The 19,372-nt window shown below is 35.2% G+C and overlaps 2 protein-coding genes and 1 long non-coding RNA gene across 8 annotated transcripts; all 3 read right to left on the reverse strand.

The window, feature by feature from the left end:
* Positions 1–253: 253 nt before the first annotated feature.
* Positions 254–9,003, reverse strand: LOC142551968 (protein phosphatase 2C and cyclic nucleotide-binding/kinase domain-containing protein). 6 transcript variants are annotated; one of them, XM_075661514.1, is made up of 16 exons: positions 8,863–9,003; positions 7,313–8,430; positions 6,707–6,838; positions 6,363–6,590; positions 6,146–6,271; positions 5,391–5,453; positions 5,132–5,214; positions 4,417–4,648; positions 4,035–4,345; positions 3,773–3,860; positions 3,630–3,696; positions 3,160–3,437; positions 3,003–3,068; positions 2,755–2,885; positions 860–1,013; positions 254–780 (listed from the first exon to the last, which is right to left on the reverse strand). In XM_075661514.1, the coding sequence occupies exons 2-16, from the start codon at positions 8,345–8,347 to the stop codon at positions 535–537; spliced, it is 3,240 nt and encodes a 1,079-aa protein (XP_075517629.1). In that variant the 5' UTR covers positions 8,348–8,430; positions 8,863–9,003; the 3' UTR covers positions 254–534. The 6 variants fall into 6 exon arrangements, with proteins under 6 accessions (XP_075517629.1, XP_075517627.1, XP_075517630.1 ...); XM_075661512.1 differs by having other exon boundaries at positions 7,313–8,448; positions 8,863–8,993; XM_075661515.1 differs by having other exon boundaries at positions 8,785–8,964.
* Positions 9,004–13,537: 4,534 nt separating this feature from the next.
* On the reverse strand, positions 13,538–14,105 carry LOC142551068 (uncharacterized). Its single transcript, XR_012821472.1, has 3 exons — positions 14,043–14,105; positions 13,659–13,963; positions 13,538–13,585 (listed from the first exon to the last, which is right to left on the reverse strand). It is a non-coding gene; the product is annotated as an uncharacterized LOC142551068 (long non-coding RNA).
* Positions 14,106–14,138: 33 nt separating this feature from the next.
* On the reverse strand, positions 14,139–15,975 carry LOC142550783 (uncharacterized). Its single transcript, XM_075659840.1, has 3 exons — positions 14,815–15,975; positions 14,205–14,544; positions 14,139–14,152 (listed from the first exon to the last, which is right to left on the reverse strand). Exons 1-3 carry the CDS (start codon positions 15,973–15,975, stop codon positions 14,139–14,141), a joined length of 1,515 nt encoding a protein of 504 aa, XP_075515955.1.
* Between the last annotated feature and the right edge of the window lie 3,397 nt (positions 15,976–19,372).

Raw genomic sequence — 19,372 nt, forward strand, 5'->3', positions numbered from 1 at the left:
CAGAAATTGTTTCGATTGATCAATATCAAATTTATAAATTTCAGATATATTTTTATTGTTTGAAAAATAATATTATAAAATTTCAAATTCATCTATACATTTAGTTCATGTTAATTATGATTTATTTTTTTAAGCGAGCAAAGTGCGGATTAAAATTTGATATATTGTTTCAATATAAACAATAAAACTATAATCATAATCTATATATTTCGAATCATGTCCCAAGAGTACATGGTCAATTTACTATAAATAATTCTCACAATTCAAATACTGAAATAAAAGAAAAACCAAATAAATTTGCTCGTTCTCGGTAATTACAAAACTCAAGCTTGGAGATAGAAAAGATTACCAAGGAACAGCAAGAATCAGCTAAATTTACACTTGAATCATGTACATAATACTGCAGTTTTAGTATAAATGAACAAACAATTTAAGATCACCAACACGTAAATTTGCTATACCAATGGTAAATCTGGTCCCAATACCTCGATTTTAAAAAAGGAGTTGAACTAAAGGAACAAGTGAACGGATCTTCTACCAATCTTCAAGCCATTCTGGGGTGTTGAGTTGATCTGACTCTCGACATGGGGAGTGGAATGACATTAACATATCCTCGGGGTGACTCTCCAAGAACTGATTTATACGAGAGACAATGTCTTGTGGTGCTTGGATAGTTCGTTCTCTTATTCCTCTCCACTCGGTGTCTTTAAACCATGGATGGGTTTTGATGGATTCGATGCCCTGGCTTCCGAGTCGTTTATGTTCGTCTACTTCAAGTAACTGGGTGCTAAGAAGTGTTAGATTTTCTTTGATTGTGTGATTCTTATGTGTTGAGTGAGAATTAGTTTGATAAATTAACCTTGGTTATGAGATCAATGGCTTCAAGGCTGAAACTTTGTGGAAGGGTTAGCTGCCCTTTTACTATTCTAGCGAATGTGATTTCGCTTTCTCTCCAAGATCCAAAAGGCATTTCACCTTGGAGCATGAAGAAGATCAAAGCTCCCAATGCCCACCTGCACAAAATGAACGATTAAAGCAAAATATGAGAACCAATTTCCTACGGCCAAAAAAACGCAAGTACTAGACGAATACAAGGCTGTGAGCTGCTAATTATTAGGAATTTTCCCTATTTTATCATGATGAGTAAGATTAACCCCACTACATCTAACCATTCCTTGAGCAACAATCTTCAGAAAGTCATATCACACAAGTATCACTCAGCAAACGAAGCAGTAAATAATGGACGCAAATTACGAAATCTTAAAGAGTGTCAAAACATAATTTATATTACTATTCTTGTGATATTGTTGAGAAACATGTCCCTTCAGTTACCGAGGTAAAAGAGGGTCAGAGGTATATATTTCACGTCAAGCAAAATTCTTTTTGGAGAAGCGTGTCCAAAATAGGACATGTATAAGGGACAGGAAAACGAATACCCTAAATGTGGTTTGCGTTAGAATTGGAAGCCAAAATTGGGGTAATACCAGTTTTAGAAGATCAAATTAAATGGCCGGGTCTTATCCATATAAAAAATAAAGACTTCATTGATGAATTTATTTGATGAATAGAGGTTGCAGTAGTTTTGGAACGTGGGCGGGCGCACGTTAGCATACTTCTGGTAAATCAGATTTGGGACAGTGGACTAAAATTATAAGAGAGGCCAAACAGGCAACATGAAGCTAAAGCTTGGCAACACCAAGGCATATGAGAAGGTTCGGTTTCCATTTCTGTTAACCAGTTAAAAACTATGTCCATGATCAATGGCCCCATTTTCCAGTCACTAATGTTGTATAAACAAGGCCTGGGGTTATATTCCCATCTCTATTTAAGACACTGAGCATTGTTCAAAAAGCTTTAGGCAATGTTCGTTCGTGTTCCATGGAAATGTTTTCATTTCCTAGAAACACGAACAAAACATACTCTAATTATTTTAAAGAGAAAATGTCAATTTTAATCATGTATGTATTCGTGTGTGAAATTTTTAGTCTTGTTGCTTATTTAAATCAATTATAATCATGTAAGTATGTTCTTTTGAACAGTTATAGTCATTTCTCGTATAACTAAATGACCAATATTATTGTTAAATTTCCGTAAGTATTTGGTTAAAAAAAATTCTCGAGATATGCATATGTATTATTAACAACGTAATTATAAATTTTAATACATGATTTTTACGATAAAGACTAAAATTGATAAAAAAGACACGGTTATAAGACTATAATTAATTCAAAACGTACAAGACTAAAAATGTCACACACCAAAACATACTAGACTAAAATTGACATTTTGCTTATTTTAAATCCTTCTTCAAAAATACATTTCTCATTTTCCAAAAATACTAGAAACATAAACAGACATCCCTAATCTTTTTGGCTATCACCAACAGTTCCTAATCAAAGCTCGAGAATAGTTGAACAACATTACAAGCATGCTCAAAAACATTTCAACCTCAAAGGCCATGTAAATGAAAGCCTCTAATTGCATTCTTGTTATATACACAGTTGCAGATGGAAGTGTAGTTTCACATTTTCTTTAGTAAAAATACATTGAACTATCCTTTGATTGAGTTTCAAAAGTGTTTTATGCAGTTAATTTTATTTCAAGATACAAATAACAAATGCTCAGGCACGTGCAATGAAGCACTTTCCTTCTGTGTTCTAAAATTCTAATTATTTTCTAGTGTGATACTTGAAAAGGACCTTAGCTGTCAACACCTGATCTCTGTAATTTAAAACATAAAGGCAAGCAACGTACCAGTCAACTGGAAAACCGTGCCCTTTCCCTTGAATTATTTCAGGAGCCAAAGAGTCTGCCATACCGCATATAGTGTGTGTTCTTTCACTAGAATCACTAGATAACTGCTTGCTAAATCTGAAGTCGACTAACTGCAGTGAATAAGGAAATTCATTAATGTGAGGATAGATCAATTGGTTTCAGGATTTGAGTCCATTAGATCACAAAGAAAAATATTACTGATGGAGAAATAAAAATGATTATCAGACCTGTATATATCCTGTCTGATCAAATGCTAGAACTTCAGGGGACACGCCTCTATAAAGAAACCCATTCTGAATTATAGATACAAAAACACCCAATTATGTTTTTGAAAAAAAAAAGGTTAGCGCCAGAGAAATTTAAGCAATCTCTTAAAGTACGCACCTCGTGCAAAACTTCTAAAGCAATTACAATTGAAGCAGCACAGAACTGTGCAGAATTTTCATTCAACCCATTGTGAATTACTGAGGTCATAGAGCAAGCAATACAAGTATCTAGAAGTATTGCAGCATGTGTTTGATCAGCAACAGTGCATAAAACTCGAGGTATGAAAGGGGAATGGCTCATGTACTTCAATATGTTCTTCTCCTTCAGAACTAATCCTTCTTTTCCAAGTTGTTTAACCTTCTGCTTTGAAAACCTTTTCAAGCTAAGCAATTTTTCTGCAATGAAAAGAGCAACAAATAATGAAAAATACTTTCACCCAGTTAAGATTATGCAAAAGAAAAAGGTAATGTAAAGTTGCAACTTGCAATGGCAGATGAATGAAAAGCTTTTTCCCCTAGTGATGCTGTCCAATACCGTAGAAACAATAGTGCAAAATTAAGTTTCATGAAGTAATGGGGAAAACAAACCTGAGTCCTTAACTCGCACAAGACCAATCTCGCTTACGTCCGTGGAATATAAGCATGTTTTCCATTCCTGGAGAAGTAGAATTTAATTACTTTTCACATTGACAGTAACAACAAAGAAATCTATCGAGATATTTGGTGCTTACTAGATCTACGATCTGGATCTTCTTCGTATCTGAAGTATCCAAATCTCTTATGGATTCAGAAGACAGATAGGTTGAATATGCCTTTGACCTAATCAAAGTTAACAGGAGGTTAACAGGAAAATACACTTGTTGTCAAGAATACATAAATGAATGTTAGAAAGTGAAAAGGCAGCACATATGTATTGGGATATATTTCATTAGCATAAAGCAGAACATTGTACTTGAAAATTCTGCCACTTATATGACAAGCAAAAAGGCGTACTTATCAGCCTGTGAAAGCTTCGGCAGAGGGCCTACAACTGAATCAAAGTTCTCCTTTGTCAAAATGGAGCATACCACATTGCCCACAGCAATGACACTGAAGGAAGATAGGTGTTCTCCCAGAAGTATCCATTCCCCAAAATAGCCCCCTTCGGTCTTCTCCAAAGAAATGCTCTTACTAGACATATCATCATCCAAATTCTCAACGTCAGGCTTCAAACTTGGAGCGTTCACACCTTTAACCGAATCCATATCAAAGGAAATTTTTACGACTCCATTCTGTATAATGTATAAACCCATGGGGCCCACATTCTGCATTTACATACAAAAGTGAATGAGAGTGACAATCAAAAAGCTTAAACAGATCCAGAAAAGAAGCATACCTTATCAATTATTGTCTGCCCATCAGTGAAAGACACTTCTAAAAGTGAATCTGCAATACGACTTAGCTGTAAGATAGTCAACCTTGAAAGCAGATCTATTGATCGCAGTAACTTCAATGAGGATAAATTAGTAAACTCTGACATAAGAATTCCTCTAAAATCTTCTCTTTTAAGTGCCCAGAGAGTACCATCGGTCACCGACCGAACAGAAGCTTGGAGGGGCTTGTTGGACCTGGTGGTGAAATGAAGTAGCTACCACGTTAACACTTGTATAGTTATATGTCTCAGGATTATATATCCATAGATAAGAGCCAACATAAACAAAAGAGAAAACTATCTCCTCCATTCCTTTTGGAAGCCTTTCCCTTTAAATCTCATTTCCCAGAGTAAGTCTCATTCTCAAGTCATGTCCAAACAAAAGAAGCTTTTCCACTTTACTACATCTAACGTTAACCTCGTATTATTTTTATTTAAAAAAAAACCTGAATCGAAACTCAATTCCGCAAACTGACCCACATGTAACGGAAAATGATAATAATAGGCAGGATGTAAGATGCTACAATGCCCACAATCAAGATAAGGGACATATAAAACAATATTGTATCAATGTCATGATTGATTTTTTCAAAGTTAGATCCCAGCGCAAGATTTACTGCACAAAGAGAACATTGTTTAGACTACACAGCAAGGCGACAGAAAAAAAATAGATTCTCACATCAATGCCAGCTCTCCAAAAGAAGATAATTTTTCTGCAGTATAGCGTTGTAGCACCCTAGGAACTTCTCCATTTTTCTCTTCCTGGTACACACATTGAAAATAAGAGACTTGTGAAAAAAATATAAATCACCATAACTCTCATTGTTTCAATTGAAAGGCTATTTCTATTGAGATGTTTACAGAAGAACACAGAAGATTTTCTTTCCCAAAATCTGCGAGATCTGTAATTAGTCTGCAGAAAAATAGCAAAGAATCACCTGAATTGCAAACACCTCAAATTCTCCACTGCCAACAACATAGAAGCAATCACCTTCTCCACCCTGAAAATACAAATACTAAGTTAATATGATAGCATCACGGGAATTCTAAATTCTTAAAAATCATCAAATAAACAGACACGTGACATGGACAGAGCAGAGACCTACTAAAACCCATTCAACAAGTACAAACAAAGGCAGGAAACCAATATACCATGAGAAAAGATGTCCTTTCACCTTCAGTTTAATGGTCAACACAGGGGTATAAATGCCTCATACCGTCATACATTGGCAAGTTTACAACATTTCAAGATAATAATTATTTTATACACAAGAAAACCAAGGCCTGCTCCGGCTAAATAAGTAGAGAACTATCATTAAGAGATTTCTCTAACCATGTACAACTGAATAATTTCGCAAAATATATTACATAGCTCAAATAAAATAATAAGTTTGATAGTGAGTTTTGCTTTATGACAAATGTATCTCCATTGGCCAGGCTCAGAGTTTACTTGATTATAGCATTGTATGAAATCCGTTTTCCAGTATTTATTCAACGGTGATAATTTGTGGTTCACATCTTGCTCATGATAATGCTAAGACACGACTCACTTGAATGTAACTTATGATTGGGTAGACTCCAAGTAAGACACTATTCAGAATACACTAGTCCAACAGGCATCCAGTTACATCTGAAACAGTTAAGAAAAAATGAACAAGAGACCATAAACATGCCACCTGTGAAAAAAAACTACCTGTTTAACCACAATCTCTCCTGCCTTAACCTCAACTCTTTGTATACAGTCCAACAAAACATGACACTGAGAGCTTGTAAGTTTTCTGAAAAGAAAATGATCATGCAAGGCCCGTTCAATGTGAGCCTATCACATGATGAAGTGTGCTTAGTAAGTGATTTGAGATTTTGAAAATGAAAATTGTTCTGAGAATGAAAAATGGTCGAGATCGCATTACTTCTTCTTCCCAAGTCTTTCTGTGAGTTGGGGATGAAGGAGCCCACAACTGCCCATTTCCTAGAGAACTTTCAATAGCACGAAGTCGTGCACGGGATATATCATTCCTTGCACGATTTTTTGATCTCCAGTTCATAAGAGATGGAGACTCAGATCCCGTGACCTCAACCACTTGAGGTATAGGGGGTCTCAAAAAGGCATCAAACTTTGTTGGTTGGCCAAATGCATCCTGCACATAAAGATGAAATTATCTGTCCAAGTGTTTGAGAAAATAAGACAGAAGAGACATCAGAGCATATAAAATCAACAATCAAGCGTGCAGGCAAAATTAATTAAATTCCTTACATCATCCAACCCATTTACATGCACCACTATCACAGTAATGTCATCAGTACGAGTTTCATATTGTAGCCAAAGACGATATGACTCGGCAACAATTTCAGCACAAGCATCACGAGGGTCCTTGTACTTTGCAACCTGGTAAAGAACCATAATTTATTGTTCTGAAAAAAAGGTAAAAAAAACTAATGATAAACAACCAAGGAACAGCATGCCCTGAAAATGGATTTACTAAAATGCAACGAGCTTAGGTAGATCTTTTTCTTACCATTTTCCATTAAACCAAAAGAAAAGGAATCTTGATGATACCAGAGGATAAAATTCCGTTTAGTTTTCACCAGAACACCACTTCATCTATTTTATTAATCCATAACTGGACATGTTTCTAAATTTCAAGTAACTTTCAGCAGCATATAATCTGAATGCAACCTGATAGGCTGATTCAAAGGTTACTCAATATTTGAAGAAACAAACAACATTATTATGGTGGATTTCTTTAAATAACATCAGCAAATAAAGTTCAAAGCATTTACCTTTTATCCACATTTTTTACACTCGTAGCGATATTTAATTCAAGGATTGCTACTATACAAATACTAGGGAGAATTTTACCATGTCCACTACAGATTGGCTTGAAAGAAACTCAAAGACACCATCACTGGCAATCACGAAGAAAGGATGATTTGATGTCAACTCCATGACAACAATTTCTGGGTTTGCAACTACGCCTATTTCCTCAGCTATAGAATCACCAATACTTCTGGTAAAAGCTGTACCCGGGTACATTCCATTTTGCACCCATAATCTAGGAGGATCACCATCATCACCTTCTTCAGTTTCCCAACACTGAACATCTGGATTTTTGAGTCCTTCAATCTGATCCAATGTGAGAACTCTAGCACCACAGAGTTTCACCCGTTCTAGTTCATCGGGTCGAAAAGGTGTTTGATCAATGGAAAGGTCAACAGCTACAATATCCTTCCCCCGTTTCTCACCTATGATTGCCCTTGAGTCACCTGTATTTGCAACATAAAGTTTCCTGCCACGAACTAGCACTGTAACTGCAGTTGTTCCACTCATGCTATCATCAATCATGTCAGCATGCAGCTGCGAATTTGTTGTCAAGAATGCAGCATGACAAGCTTCAACTGCATCCATGTGAAACCTACTATTTCTAAGCAAATTTTCACACAACTTCTGCTTCACAAACTGTGAGCATTGAGCTCCAAATTCACCATGGCCGTCAAACACTCCGAAGAAATGATCATCTGGGCTAGTCCCAAATGGTGTATGAATGCAAAAACTGTCTTGGTTGGCTTTATCAAGGGCATCAGGGTAGTAACCTCTCTGAGATAGAAACGAGCACCGTAATTCATAGTCACACGATGGAACTTTCACAGTGCGTGATCCATCGGGAGGTAAGAACTGAGCTGACACTCTGGATAGCCTTGTAATATGGGCTTCATGGTCCCTGGTCGAACCTAACTGACGCAACTTATCTCGGGTCTCCGTTTCCTGGCTATCTGAATGAGTAGGTGAAAACACAGCAATCTCAGTTGCTGTTTTCACATCTCCACTTTCATTCGCCTTATCATTTCCAGGAGAACATAATTCACCAATACATGACTTAGAATAGACACAACCCATCTCTCAAAACAACTAAACAAGAATAACCCAGTAGCTGAATTTCCACAGAATTCCGTTCATCAGGTTTCTTAAGCACTGTATCGCTGCCACAGAAACACGATCTGGAATAAAAAAATCGCATCAAAACAGTAAACCAAAATTTTAACCCCCAACCCAAATTTTCGATTTGAAGAGAATCAAAACAAAGCCTCACCCACGAACAATTCTTGCCTTTATATAAATGAAACTAAGAACTCCACAAAAAGAGTAGTTCCAAACTAAAAAAAAAAACTCGCATTCTTGCCTTACTAACATATGCATAGTTTCATCAGAATTCTTGATCTGGAGTTCGCACAAGAAGCTTCGCAATAAAAGATAACACTCATGACCGCCACAAAAGTAAAACAAAAAATACACTAGAAGACAAACAAAACTCATCCGACAGAAAAACACGTTACCGATATACTTAATACACTCCCCTAGGTGAAACTTGAAAAATAGATGTGGGCGGTAACTAAAGTGAGCCCGGTACATACTTCAACAGCTGGGAAGATGAGAGAGTAAATCGCAGCGTAGGATAGAAGCAGCAGCAAGGAGTAGTTTGTCATGAAAATGGAGTAATAAATGTTCGATGTGCATGTGTGGAATGAAAGGTTGGTGGCTTTTTCTCTCACCTTTTTGCATTGGGTGGAGGATAGTTGCCACGCGCTTAATTCTGCACGCGCCGCCGTTATTTTGTTGCTAGGGATAAAGCTGGACCCACCGGTGGGAACGATTGGACCGTACACAGCACAAACCCTTTGTTAGCTGCTTAGCTGTCCGGTTAATAAATCATGGCAAAATCTCTTAATTTCATCATTATTTTTACTTATTATGTAGAGTAGTTTTTTTGAGACGATCTCACGAATCTTTATATGTGAGACGGATCAATCCTACTGATATTCACAATAAAAAGTAATACTCTTAGCATAAAAAATAATATTTTTTTATGGATAACCCAAATAAGATATCCGTCTTACAAAATACGATCCGTGAAATTATCTCATATAAGTTTGTCTATTATATAAGTGATTATGGGAATATATTGTTTTTGTTAAGATTTAAAACAATATATTAAATTTTATTTTTTTATGATCTGTATATGACTTTCAAATATTTTGGTTAAACTCATTTTATTTTAGAAATTGATATAAAAAGTTCCAATCATCTTTATAAAGTTTTTCTCTTTGCAAAAAAAGTCAGCAAAGCATTTTTTATTTCTAAAATTACGGTTAACATCTTTGAATTAAAACTGGCGTTGAAGTTTTTTTAAATGATGTTGAAACTCACAAATGGCTATCGTCTGGTGGGTATTAGATATGGGTTAACTTTAGATTAGGCTGCAAATCAAACTACTAATCTTTAAGAAAAAGTCTGAGTTGGTGGAATAGGTGAACGATTGTCAAGTACAGTTTATCTTACCATCATGATTTGCATGTTATTCGATAGTATGAGGGTTTATCTAATTTGTATCGAAGGATAGCTGTTACGAGTTCACACATCATAAAAAATTATGCAACTAGTCAGGAAATCGTTGTGGGCAAATCATGTGTTAAATGATTGTCCAAAAATATGTTGGAAAATTGTACTTATGATTATTAATCAATCGATCACATACTTCACCAACTTGAATACCTCAAGAATTAGAAGTTAATTTTGTTAAAATACATTTGGAATCCTAAATAAAAATTGTATATTTCTTTTAGTTGGTGTTGAGTTTAATGGATATTGTTGACTACTAAATGAAGTTCTATTGGGTGAGAGTGTTTGAAAATAAAATTTTAAAGCTAATACAAGCTAAAATTTGAGTAGTTTAGTTTAAATTATTTCTAAACTTAATTTATAGTAAAATGACAACAAAATCCTTAACATATAATATTTATCTTTTTAATCATCTAAATTTTGATACTCACATCATCGATAATGTATTTATATAATCATTATCATATTTTAAATATTTTGTATAAAAAGTTATTTTTTAAATAACATGAATGCATGCAATTTTTTATAAAATTAATAAAAAAACAAATGAATTTTTTTTATATTTGTATAAATGTAAAAAATATGTAAAAAAAATTATGGAAATGAAAATTATATAAAAATGCATTATATATTTTTTTAATGAATTTTTAAAATAAAAAATGATTGAATTTTTATGAATTCTATTTGAAACTCTTAAAAACTCACATATAAATAAAATTTACTGATCTCCATAAATATTTATAAAAAACTGAGAGCAATTATAGAATATGATAAAAAAAATTTAAAAATATAAATGTCAAATTATAATTTTAAATTATTAACAAGAAAATAGAAAAAAAAAATCTCAATCTTGCTTTTAGATATTGGTTATAAATCATAAAAGTTGAAGCATAAGCTAATATTCACACACTCCAAAGCACTTCCCGCTAACTAGAATTCAAGAAATATTTTTTAAAAGCTCTCTCAAACACTTCTTAAATGGAGTCCCTCCCATCCCCCCAAAAAAAAAAAATCACTTAGGCCCAAACGTCTAAACAGGGGTTGGTGGTCCCTATTCCCTAGTGATGGTAGGAGATGGCATGTTGTGGTGAAGAAGGTGGCTCCATACAGAAAGAATGTGACATATCTTTGGAGAAGGAATTTTCGTGTTTTTGGATCTCTTTTCTTTAGGGCGTCGAATGTTGGACATTTTAACATTGGCCCCTTATCACTAGGGCGCTCTCGCAGAGAGCCTATATCATAGTTATTATTGTGCTTTTTGGACCTTTTTCATTTTTTAACAAGTCTTTCGATACATATGTAGACTCAAAACATGAAAATTACTTATCGGCAGAGTGTGAAAAGACAGTCAAGTAAAGACTGTCTCTAGGCCTTCAAGCTCAATGGAATCTCCGATTGGGTTAACTCGATCTCCAATTCCTAGTTTTATGGGTTCGATTTGTGATCTATCTTGTTCGATCAGGAACCAATGCTTTCGTCTCAGGTAGAAGAAGAGGAGATGCATAGACTAAAAAGATAGGATTCGAAAAGCTTGCTAACTCTGATATGCGTGCGAATTGTTGTAAAATTAAAGGTTCTCTATTACACGAGTTGAATATTTATTATCCATTATTGGGATTTTTGCATTGACTTCACATATACTTCATATATTTGGCATTGGTCTTTTTTATATTTTATATTTTGACACTTACATCCCTTTAGTCAATTATTATGTTAACTTTCCATTTAAAAAGTCAATTTAATTAAAAAAACAAATTACTATATTATAGTCTTTTAATTTTTTTACACACGATAAACTTATAAAAAAATATATTTTCATATAATTATAATCAATAAATCATACATTGTTATAATACAAAAATTTAGGGTTAATATCCATTTTCGTCCTTTTCGTTAACCGCTTTTCTCATTTCAGTCCCTCATGATTTTTGACTGCTTAAATAATCCTTCATGTTTTCAAAATATTCCCGAATTGGTCCCTACCATTATCCTGACGTTAAGATTAACGTTGACTCATATCACGTGCCACTCACATGATCATTTGTTTATGAAGGCAGTCAGTCGAGTATTTCTTTTCAAAATTACTCCCCCACCTGTACAAGAACCCTAATCCTCAAATCAAACGATGGAAGGAAAGGGAATGTCGAACTCGAAGAAAATGTAGCAATTACAGATTCATTGATTCCATTACAACATCTGCCATGGTAAAGGCTTTTAATTATTTTCCATGATTTTGTTGTAGCTTCTCGATTATTATGTTCATAGCATTCGTATTTTGTGATCTTTTATGTAATTTTGAAATGGAATATGTATGTATATACTGTATCTCAACATTTTCGAATTTAAATTTCGAAGGTGGTTTATCAATATTTTGGTAAATTTTTAGGATAATGATGGAGACCAACTCGAAGGTGGTTTATCAAAAATTTTAGGATATTTGTTAGGATATTTTTCTAATTTCGAATGTGGTTTATCAAAATTTTTGAACAGAATAGTAGCATTATTATTTTATTACAAATTTAGTTTGTATTGTGTAACTTTCTCTGTGATTTGCTTACGTGATTTTCATGTTTACTTTATGAATTTTTTTTTTTTTACTTTTGAAATTTCTTATTTAATGTAGAGGAAAACATATGTTGTATTTGTTGGACGAAAATCCGGTGTTTACGAGAATTGGGAGGAGGCTCAACTTCAAGTGAATAAATACAGTGGAGCTTCTCACAAATCCTATTGGAGTAGAGAAGAGGCACTGAAATCTTTTGATGAGTACATGAAAAAACAATCTGGTGGAGCTGCTACTTTTAACTCTTACGAGGCAAAATGTTCAAGTTCAACATGTGATGCAAGTTCGAGCGGAAAACCGAAAGAGTATGAAAGAATAGCCCACTTAGTGGAGGCTCAAATGGAATTAGAACGTGAGAATCGAAAAAATGCATTGAAAATGGAAGAGTTGTTTAAAGAGCTCAAAGAAATACTACAGTCTCTACACCTTGGTGAAGATAAATAGAGTTGTTGTTGCTTCTGTTGGTGGCGCAGCTAGTGAGGCACAGCTAGTGATGCATGTGTTTGTATCATTTTCGATTATCCTGCTCTTGTGTAAACACTGAAGTTTCTTTTATGTATTATGGGATTTGAATTAACAATGCAACAATCTGTCTTCAACAATGACTTGAGTAAGATGTATAATATTCATCTTGTGTTTGCAACTGTGATTGTTAATTATTTGTGTCCAAATTTTAGATGTATGAGTACCAGCACTATTACGAATAGCAGTGTCAATTCAAATGCCAGCACAACCAGCACCATTAAAATGCTGGATCAGCCCAACCAACACCATTAAGAGATTTCCCAATTCAAATACCAGCACCATTAAAATGAAGAGATTTTCAAAACTACAACATTTACTTCCACAACTATTAAAATCCAACAAAAAATAAATAACATATCCACAACCACTACTTCCATAAAATGTAGAATCCAATAAAACAAGATAACATGTCATCAACCACTTGTTCCAAAACCATCCTAGATTTTGATGATGATCGAGTGCTTTCAAGATTTTGATGATGATTCAGTACCCTTTTCCTTTGCGGCATCTTTCATTGAACGAGATCCATTTGATTCTGTCGGTGTTTTTTTCCTTTGATCATCCAATGAAGCTCTCAAACTAGACACAGTTACGAAATTCATTCCGCCTTTCACAATAACATGTGTTTGTTTGTTGAGTACTTTATCGACCTGAAAAAAAGATAAATAAACTCAAACATATCCAACTCACGAAAATAAATGTAAAAGGTTTATTTGCACTTACATTAACTGATGAGATCCTGTTAGAGCTGCCAGTAATTGTTACTCCACTTGCTCGTTGTCGTACTACCTGAAAATAAACATTTAAATCCAAAAACTTTTACATAAATTATTGTCACTTAAAATAAACATAAATACACAACAAGTAGTTTATAACCTGTAATTTTTTCCTTTTTTTGAATGCTGCTTCAACACGTTCAACAGTTTTATTGGAAATGAATCTTTCGCTTTCATCTGACGTTGTGTTGCCTTGTCCAGTCGCAACAAACTCGGCTTCATTGCATGTTTGTGGTGCAGATTCAATGTCACCTATTAAATTCTCAATATTATTTAGATAAAAATTAAAATACGAAACTTCAATATCATAAAAGTAACTCCAGAACATCACCTATATCCATTTCATTGTAATTTTGCGGTGTTTGAATTTGACCTCTGTCCATTTCATTGTTTTTTTGTGTTGGCTTATCTAAACCACTTGCTTTAGTTATATTGCAACTCCTTTGATTGTGTCCAAACCCACCACATGTCCGACACTTGTTTCGTTTCACACCTTTCAACTTTGATTGTCTTGAAGCAGGAACTTCATCAGGTTGTCGCCTTCTCAACTTAGCTGGCCTACCAACTTTTTCTTTATAGATTGGTGGTAATGGAGGAGTTAACTGGGATTCAGGCCACAGGGCTGGTCCATTAATGGGCATGATGGAGCACGAGTAACACTGCTTGTATTTCAAAACACCGTAAAAACGATGTACATAAGCCTCGGGGTTCTCTTGCTTACACCAAATAGCACAAACAGCATGTGCACATGGAATTCCAGTCAAATCCCATTTCCTACAACTGCAAGTCATCCTACACAGGTCAACAGAGTGCTGCTGGTGTAATCCTGTGATCTGAAAATGTGTCTCATCAGCCATCAAAGGACTAAACACAGCTGCTTCCTTGCTATTCTTTGCCAACACAACTTTAATTTTTGGACACATCACACCATCCCATTTCTCGGCCTTTTATCTGTTCGTTTGAAACCTAACCATTAACAAATTTCTTAATGTTTCGAACATTGAAATGATTGGTTTTTCTCTTGCATCTAAAATTATGCTGTTGAAACACTCACACATGTTGTTAAGAAGTATATCACATTTTGGAATTGTGCTGAAGTATACCTTGGACCAGTGTTGTTCAGGTTTTTTGCTCAACCAGATATAGGCATCATGATTGATCTTCTTCAAGTCTTCCATCCGTCTTTTGAACTCTTCAACTCTTGTTGCCCTAGCCGCAGCCCAAAGAGCATTTTTAATCCCCACACCTCTGAAACCATCGTGTTTCATGTTGGTGTATAGATGCCTAACACAAAATCTATTTTCGGCATTTGGAAACAAATTCTCAAATGCAGGAATCAAGCCTTTTTGCTTATCAGACATGAAAGTCCAACCATCTTCATTCTCAAAGCCAATATCGTTATTCAACAACTGCAGAAACCACATCCAACTATCCTTTGTCTCTCCTTCCACCAATGCATAAGCAATAGGAAAAATGTTATTATTTGGATCTAGGCCAACTGCTGTCAACAACTGCCCACCAATATTGGTTTTCAAAAAACATCCATCCACTCCAACCACAGGTCTACAAGACTCCTTAAAACCTTGTTTACAGGCCGAGAAGCACACATACAGCCTCTGAAATCTTGGCGCATCATCTCCATTAGTCAGTTTCAGAAGCACAAATGCACCTTCATCGGACCTTCTTAGTTCAGCACAGTAATTTCTTATTTGGCTAAATTGTTCCGCTATGCTGCCATCAACTAGCTTTAATGCTTTTTTCCGACCCAAATAAGCTTGTTTATATGTGAGGGATACATTCAAAGTAGATTTAACCTCTTCTCGGAACTCTCTGGTACCTAACTTAGAATTTGATTTCAATTTACTCACAAAAGTTTCACCTAACCAGCTTGACTTGATGTTTTTGTTCTTAACATTCCAATAGCAGTTTTTGTGCTCATGTTTAAATGTCTTTATCTGCCAGCAACTGTCCTTATTCACTGGTGATACATGAATAACCCATTCACATCCTTCATTTTTGCACACACCTCGAAGCCTACTTTTATCATTCTTGACAAAGTTCACTACCATCCCTCGTCTGATACAATGACTTTCTATAGCAAACTTTGCCTCTTTTTTTGAATTAAATATCATACCAAGCTTCAAATCAGGATTTTCAGAGTAGGCATACATTTCGAATTTTTGTGAATCTTCCTCTTGAGAATCAAATGCACTCTCTAACTCGTCACTTTCTGCACAATCATCATCTCCTTCATCACCTTGCATTCTCTCAAACAAATCATTGGAAATATCACCATCAATGACTATATTTCCCCCTTCTCCCCTAATATTATCATCTTAATCGAAATCAAACTCACTATCATAAAATTCTGCCTCATCTTCATCAGTGATTCCAACCCTTGTTTTCGGTTCAACTTCTTTTTGTTTATCTAAAACACCAGATGCATCTATCTCATTTATTGAAACAAATTCATCATGTTCAATATAAATTTCCAGTTCAAAGTTTTTGGGGACGTGGTTCCTAATTTGAACCACATCAGCATCACTTTCCAAATATCTACCATTGCTCAAAGATTTACCGATTTTGTGCCAAAATCTGAACTTATCTTTCTCCACGCATCCTACTTGCTCAGCATAACCCCCGAGTTCAATCAAGCCTATCTTATCCATATCCACAAAATCATAGTATTCAGTACTCCCACCTTTGTACGTTTTCCTCTTGTGATTGCTGTCCATTGAACCATTGTAGTACAATTTAATTGTAACAAGAGTGGGTTCTCGCATCCAGCCTAAAATGCATAAGAGTAACATAAGTAAATGTGATAAATCTCAAAACATTTTTCCTCAAATTCAGCACATTAAATAAGAGAAACATTACCATAATTCGGGGTGAATTCAAGAGACATTATACTTCTTTTAGCCAATACCGACTTCCACTTTAGCAAATATACCAAACTGTAATTTCAAAAAAGAAATTGGTGGTGTTTCTTCGAGTTCGCCCTTCCCTTTCTTCGAGTTCGACTTTCCCTTTTCTTCATACGTCTAATTTGGGGATTAGGGTTCTTGTAGAGTTTGGGAGTAAAAGGTAAAGGAGTCAACGTTAATCTTAACGTCAGGATAACGGTAGGGACCAATTCGGGAATATTTTGAAAACATGAAGGATTATTTAAGCAGTCAAAAATCATGAGGGGCTGAAATGGGAAAAGCGGTTAACGAAAAGGACGAAAATGGGTATTATCCCCAAAAATTTACATATAATTACAATCAATAAATAATGCATTATTACATATTTAAATCTTATATCATTTAACACATTTTTTATAAGTTTATCATATGTACACAAATTAAAAGTCTAATCTTCTGAAAAACAAATAAAAGTTTTCTTGAAATTATTTTAAGCAAATATGGAAAATTAAATATGGTAGACCGGCCACTTAAACTTGTAAGCAACAAATCAATTCATTTTAAAATTAGAAAATCTCAAATTAAAAAACAAGTTTTGGCGAAACGATAAATATTCAGCCAGCACGAAAGGAACATCGATCCACGAGGCACACCAGAGTGGATCGTCGTCCATTATTTATCCAAATAATGTGGTTCCTTTCCAAAGCAGGATATTCAATTATTACAGGGCAGAATTGACTGTACAATTAAGCCTAGACGATGTATATTGATAGATTTAATTCATCGGCCATGATCCTTATTGGATTTTCGGTCGGATGTGATATTCTCTTTTTCTTACATTATATATTACAATTCATGGCAAAAACAAATAAGATTGTATCTATTTTATTCAAAATCAAAAAGATATAAATATAATATTTTTGTTAAGTGCATTTTTTACGTTTAAATTTCAAATCTATTCATCCGTCTAGTTATTTCAAATTTATGATGTTTTTTTTTTACGGTAAAACTTGTAATTTTATTGCGACGTAGAGAGATCGTTCATTACAAGATTAACCAACCAAAAAGGAAAGCTCCCATGGCCCCAAACAAAGGGGGATTGGGAAGAAATAGCAAACGAAGCAAGTGTGTGTGCAACAACATTCGTCGAGCGACGAACATGACGCAGGGAGATTTTCTGTTGTCCGAGCAAAGATCTATTAATATCCATATCGATTGCACCTGTGTAACTGAAGTCCTCTTCTGGGTTGTTCGCCAGAAGAGAATCAGTTGTGATATCATGAATAGTTAAATTTTGTTCTTGGATCACGCGTAGGCCTTCTCGAATGGCCACCAGTTCCCCATGGACCACCGATACTGGCTTGGGAATTTTTCTGCCAAATGCTAACAAAATATGGCCCTCATGATCTCGCACTATCCCTCCGATCGAGTAATTATCAGTAACCTCATTCACCGCAGCATCCACTTCCATTCGCCTTTGGTCTACCAGCGGTCTCTGCCAGCGAGCCAAGGGAGGTTCCAGACTTCGCTGAGGAGCAACATTCAAAGATTCCTGAGCCGATTGGTAATCATCCCACAAATCTAAATTCATCAATCAAAGCACGAAATAAGATTTCATGTTTTGTTCGTTGGAAAAATGTGTTTTGTACTCATTCATAATCTATGTAATATTCGTGCTGAAATTATTTTTCGATTAACAATTAAGATGAATGAGAAATTAATTATGTATTCATAAATATTGGTTTGAATTTTATTGAGTAGAAATGTTATATTTTGTATAATATATTGTATAAATTATATAAAATATATAAATGAAACGTGTGGGAAATGAGACAAGTGACATTTCAAACGAACATGTATCACAGTGCCTCTTCGTGAAACTCAATTGAGTTACAATTCAAATTTAAATTGAGTTTCATTCACTGAATGGTTGTGCTATGAAAAGAGGTGGTGTTAATGTTACTGTTGGAATTTTAGTGCTTTATGAATGAAAATTAAGCAAATAAATCAATGTGTTTGATTGGGAAAATTCGAAACGAAGAACGAAGCTTAATGAACGAATATTAAGTTCGGTGATTCTGAATTAAACTCGAAACGAGTTCATCAAATGTTGAAAGAACTTAAAACGAGTAGTCGGAACATGCAAGGAACGAAAACGGGAAAAAAAAAATTGGTCGATGAACAGTAGCAGCCGTGCACCCGCGCGCGGATCTGCGCGCAGGTGTGCGCGGCTGCCAGTGGCAGGCGCGCACCCGCGCGTGGTTCTGCGCGCGGGTGCGCCTGCCTGCCGAGCGCTCTCGGCGGGCGCTGCCGAGGGCTCTCGGCAGGAGCTGCCGAGCGCTCTCGGCGGACGTTGCCGAGAGCTGCCGAGCGCTGCTCGACAGCGCGCGAGCAGGCGCGTCTCTTCGGATTTTTTCGAATTTTATGATGTTTTTTTCATCTCCTTGGCATTGTTTGATGATTTTGATCAGTTACAATGGCCAAGGGACACCCCCTATGAATGAAAGATCATGTCTTTTACATGAAAAACATTAAATGATTGATTATTTGAAAATCAAACATTACATAACATATCATATCATCTTTTGCATCTTCTTCTTCTTCCTTCTTCAAGAGAGAGTTTCTTCATTTCCTTGTGATAGAACTTGAATATTTGAGTGCTCATTATTCAAGAGTTGTAGTTGTATCTTGGGAGAAGATTGCCACAAACCTCTAGTACATTGTGAGGGGCAAATTCTTCTTAAGGAGAAAGTGTTCA

The sequence above is a fragment of the Primulina tabacum genome, chromosome 7 (genome assembly GCF_025594145.1).
Source record: "Primulina tabacum isolate GXHZ01 chromosome 7, ASM2559414v2, whole genome shotgun sequence".
Taxonomy (NCBI): domain Eukaryota; kingdom Viridiplantae; phylum Streptophyta; class Magnoliopsida; order Lamiales; family Gesneriaceae; genus Primulina; species Primulina tabacum.

Coding starts and splice junctions, on each gene's coding strand:
- LOC142551968 (XM_075661514.1), bottom strand. CDS start 8,347: ATGGGTTGTGTCTATTCTAAGTCATGTATTGGTGAATTATGTTCTCCT. Junction 6,839..7,312: donor GCCAATCTGTAGTGGACATG/GTAAAATTCTCC, acceptor GTTCTTTACCAG/GTTGCAAAGTACAAGGACCC. Junction 3,438..3,629: donor TGTGCGAGTTAAGGACTCAG/GTTTGTTTTCCC, acceptor TTTTCATTGCAG/AAAAATTGCTTAGCTTGAAA.
- LOC142550783 (XM_075659840.1), bottom strand. CDS start 15,975: ATGCAAGGTGATGAAGGAGATGATGATTGTGCAGAAAGTGACGAGTTA. Junction 14,545..14,814: donor CTGAACAACACTGGTCCAAG/GTATACTTCAGC, acceptor ACACATTTTCAG/ATCACAGGATTACACCAGCA.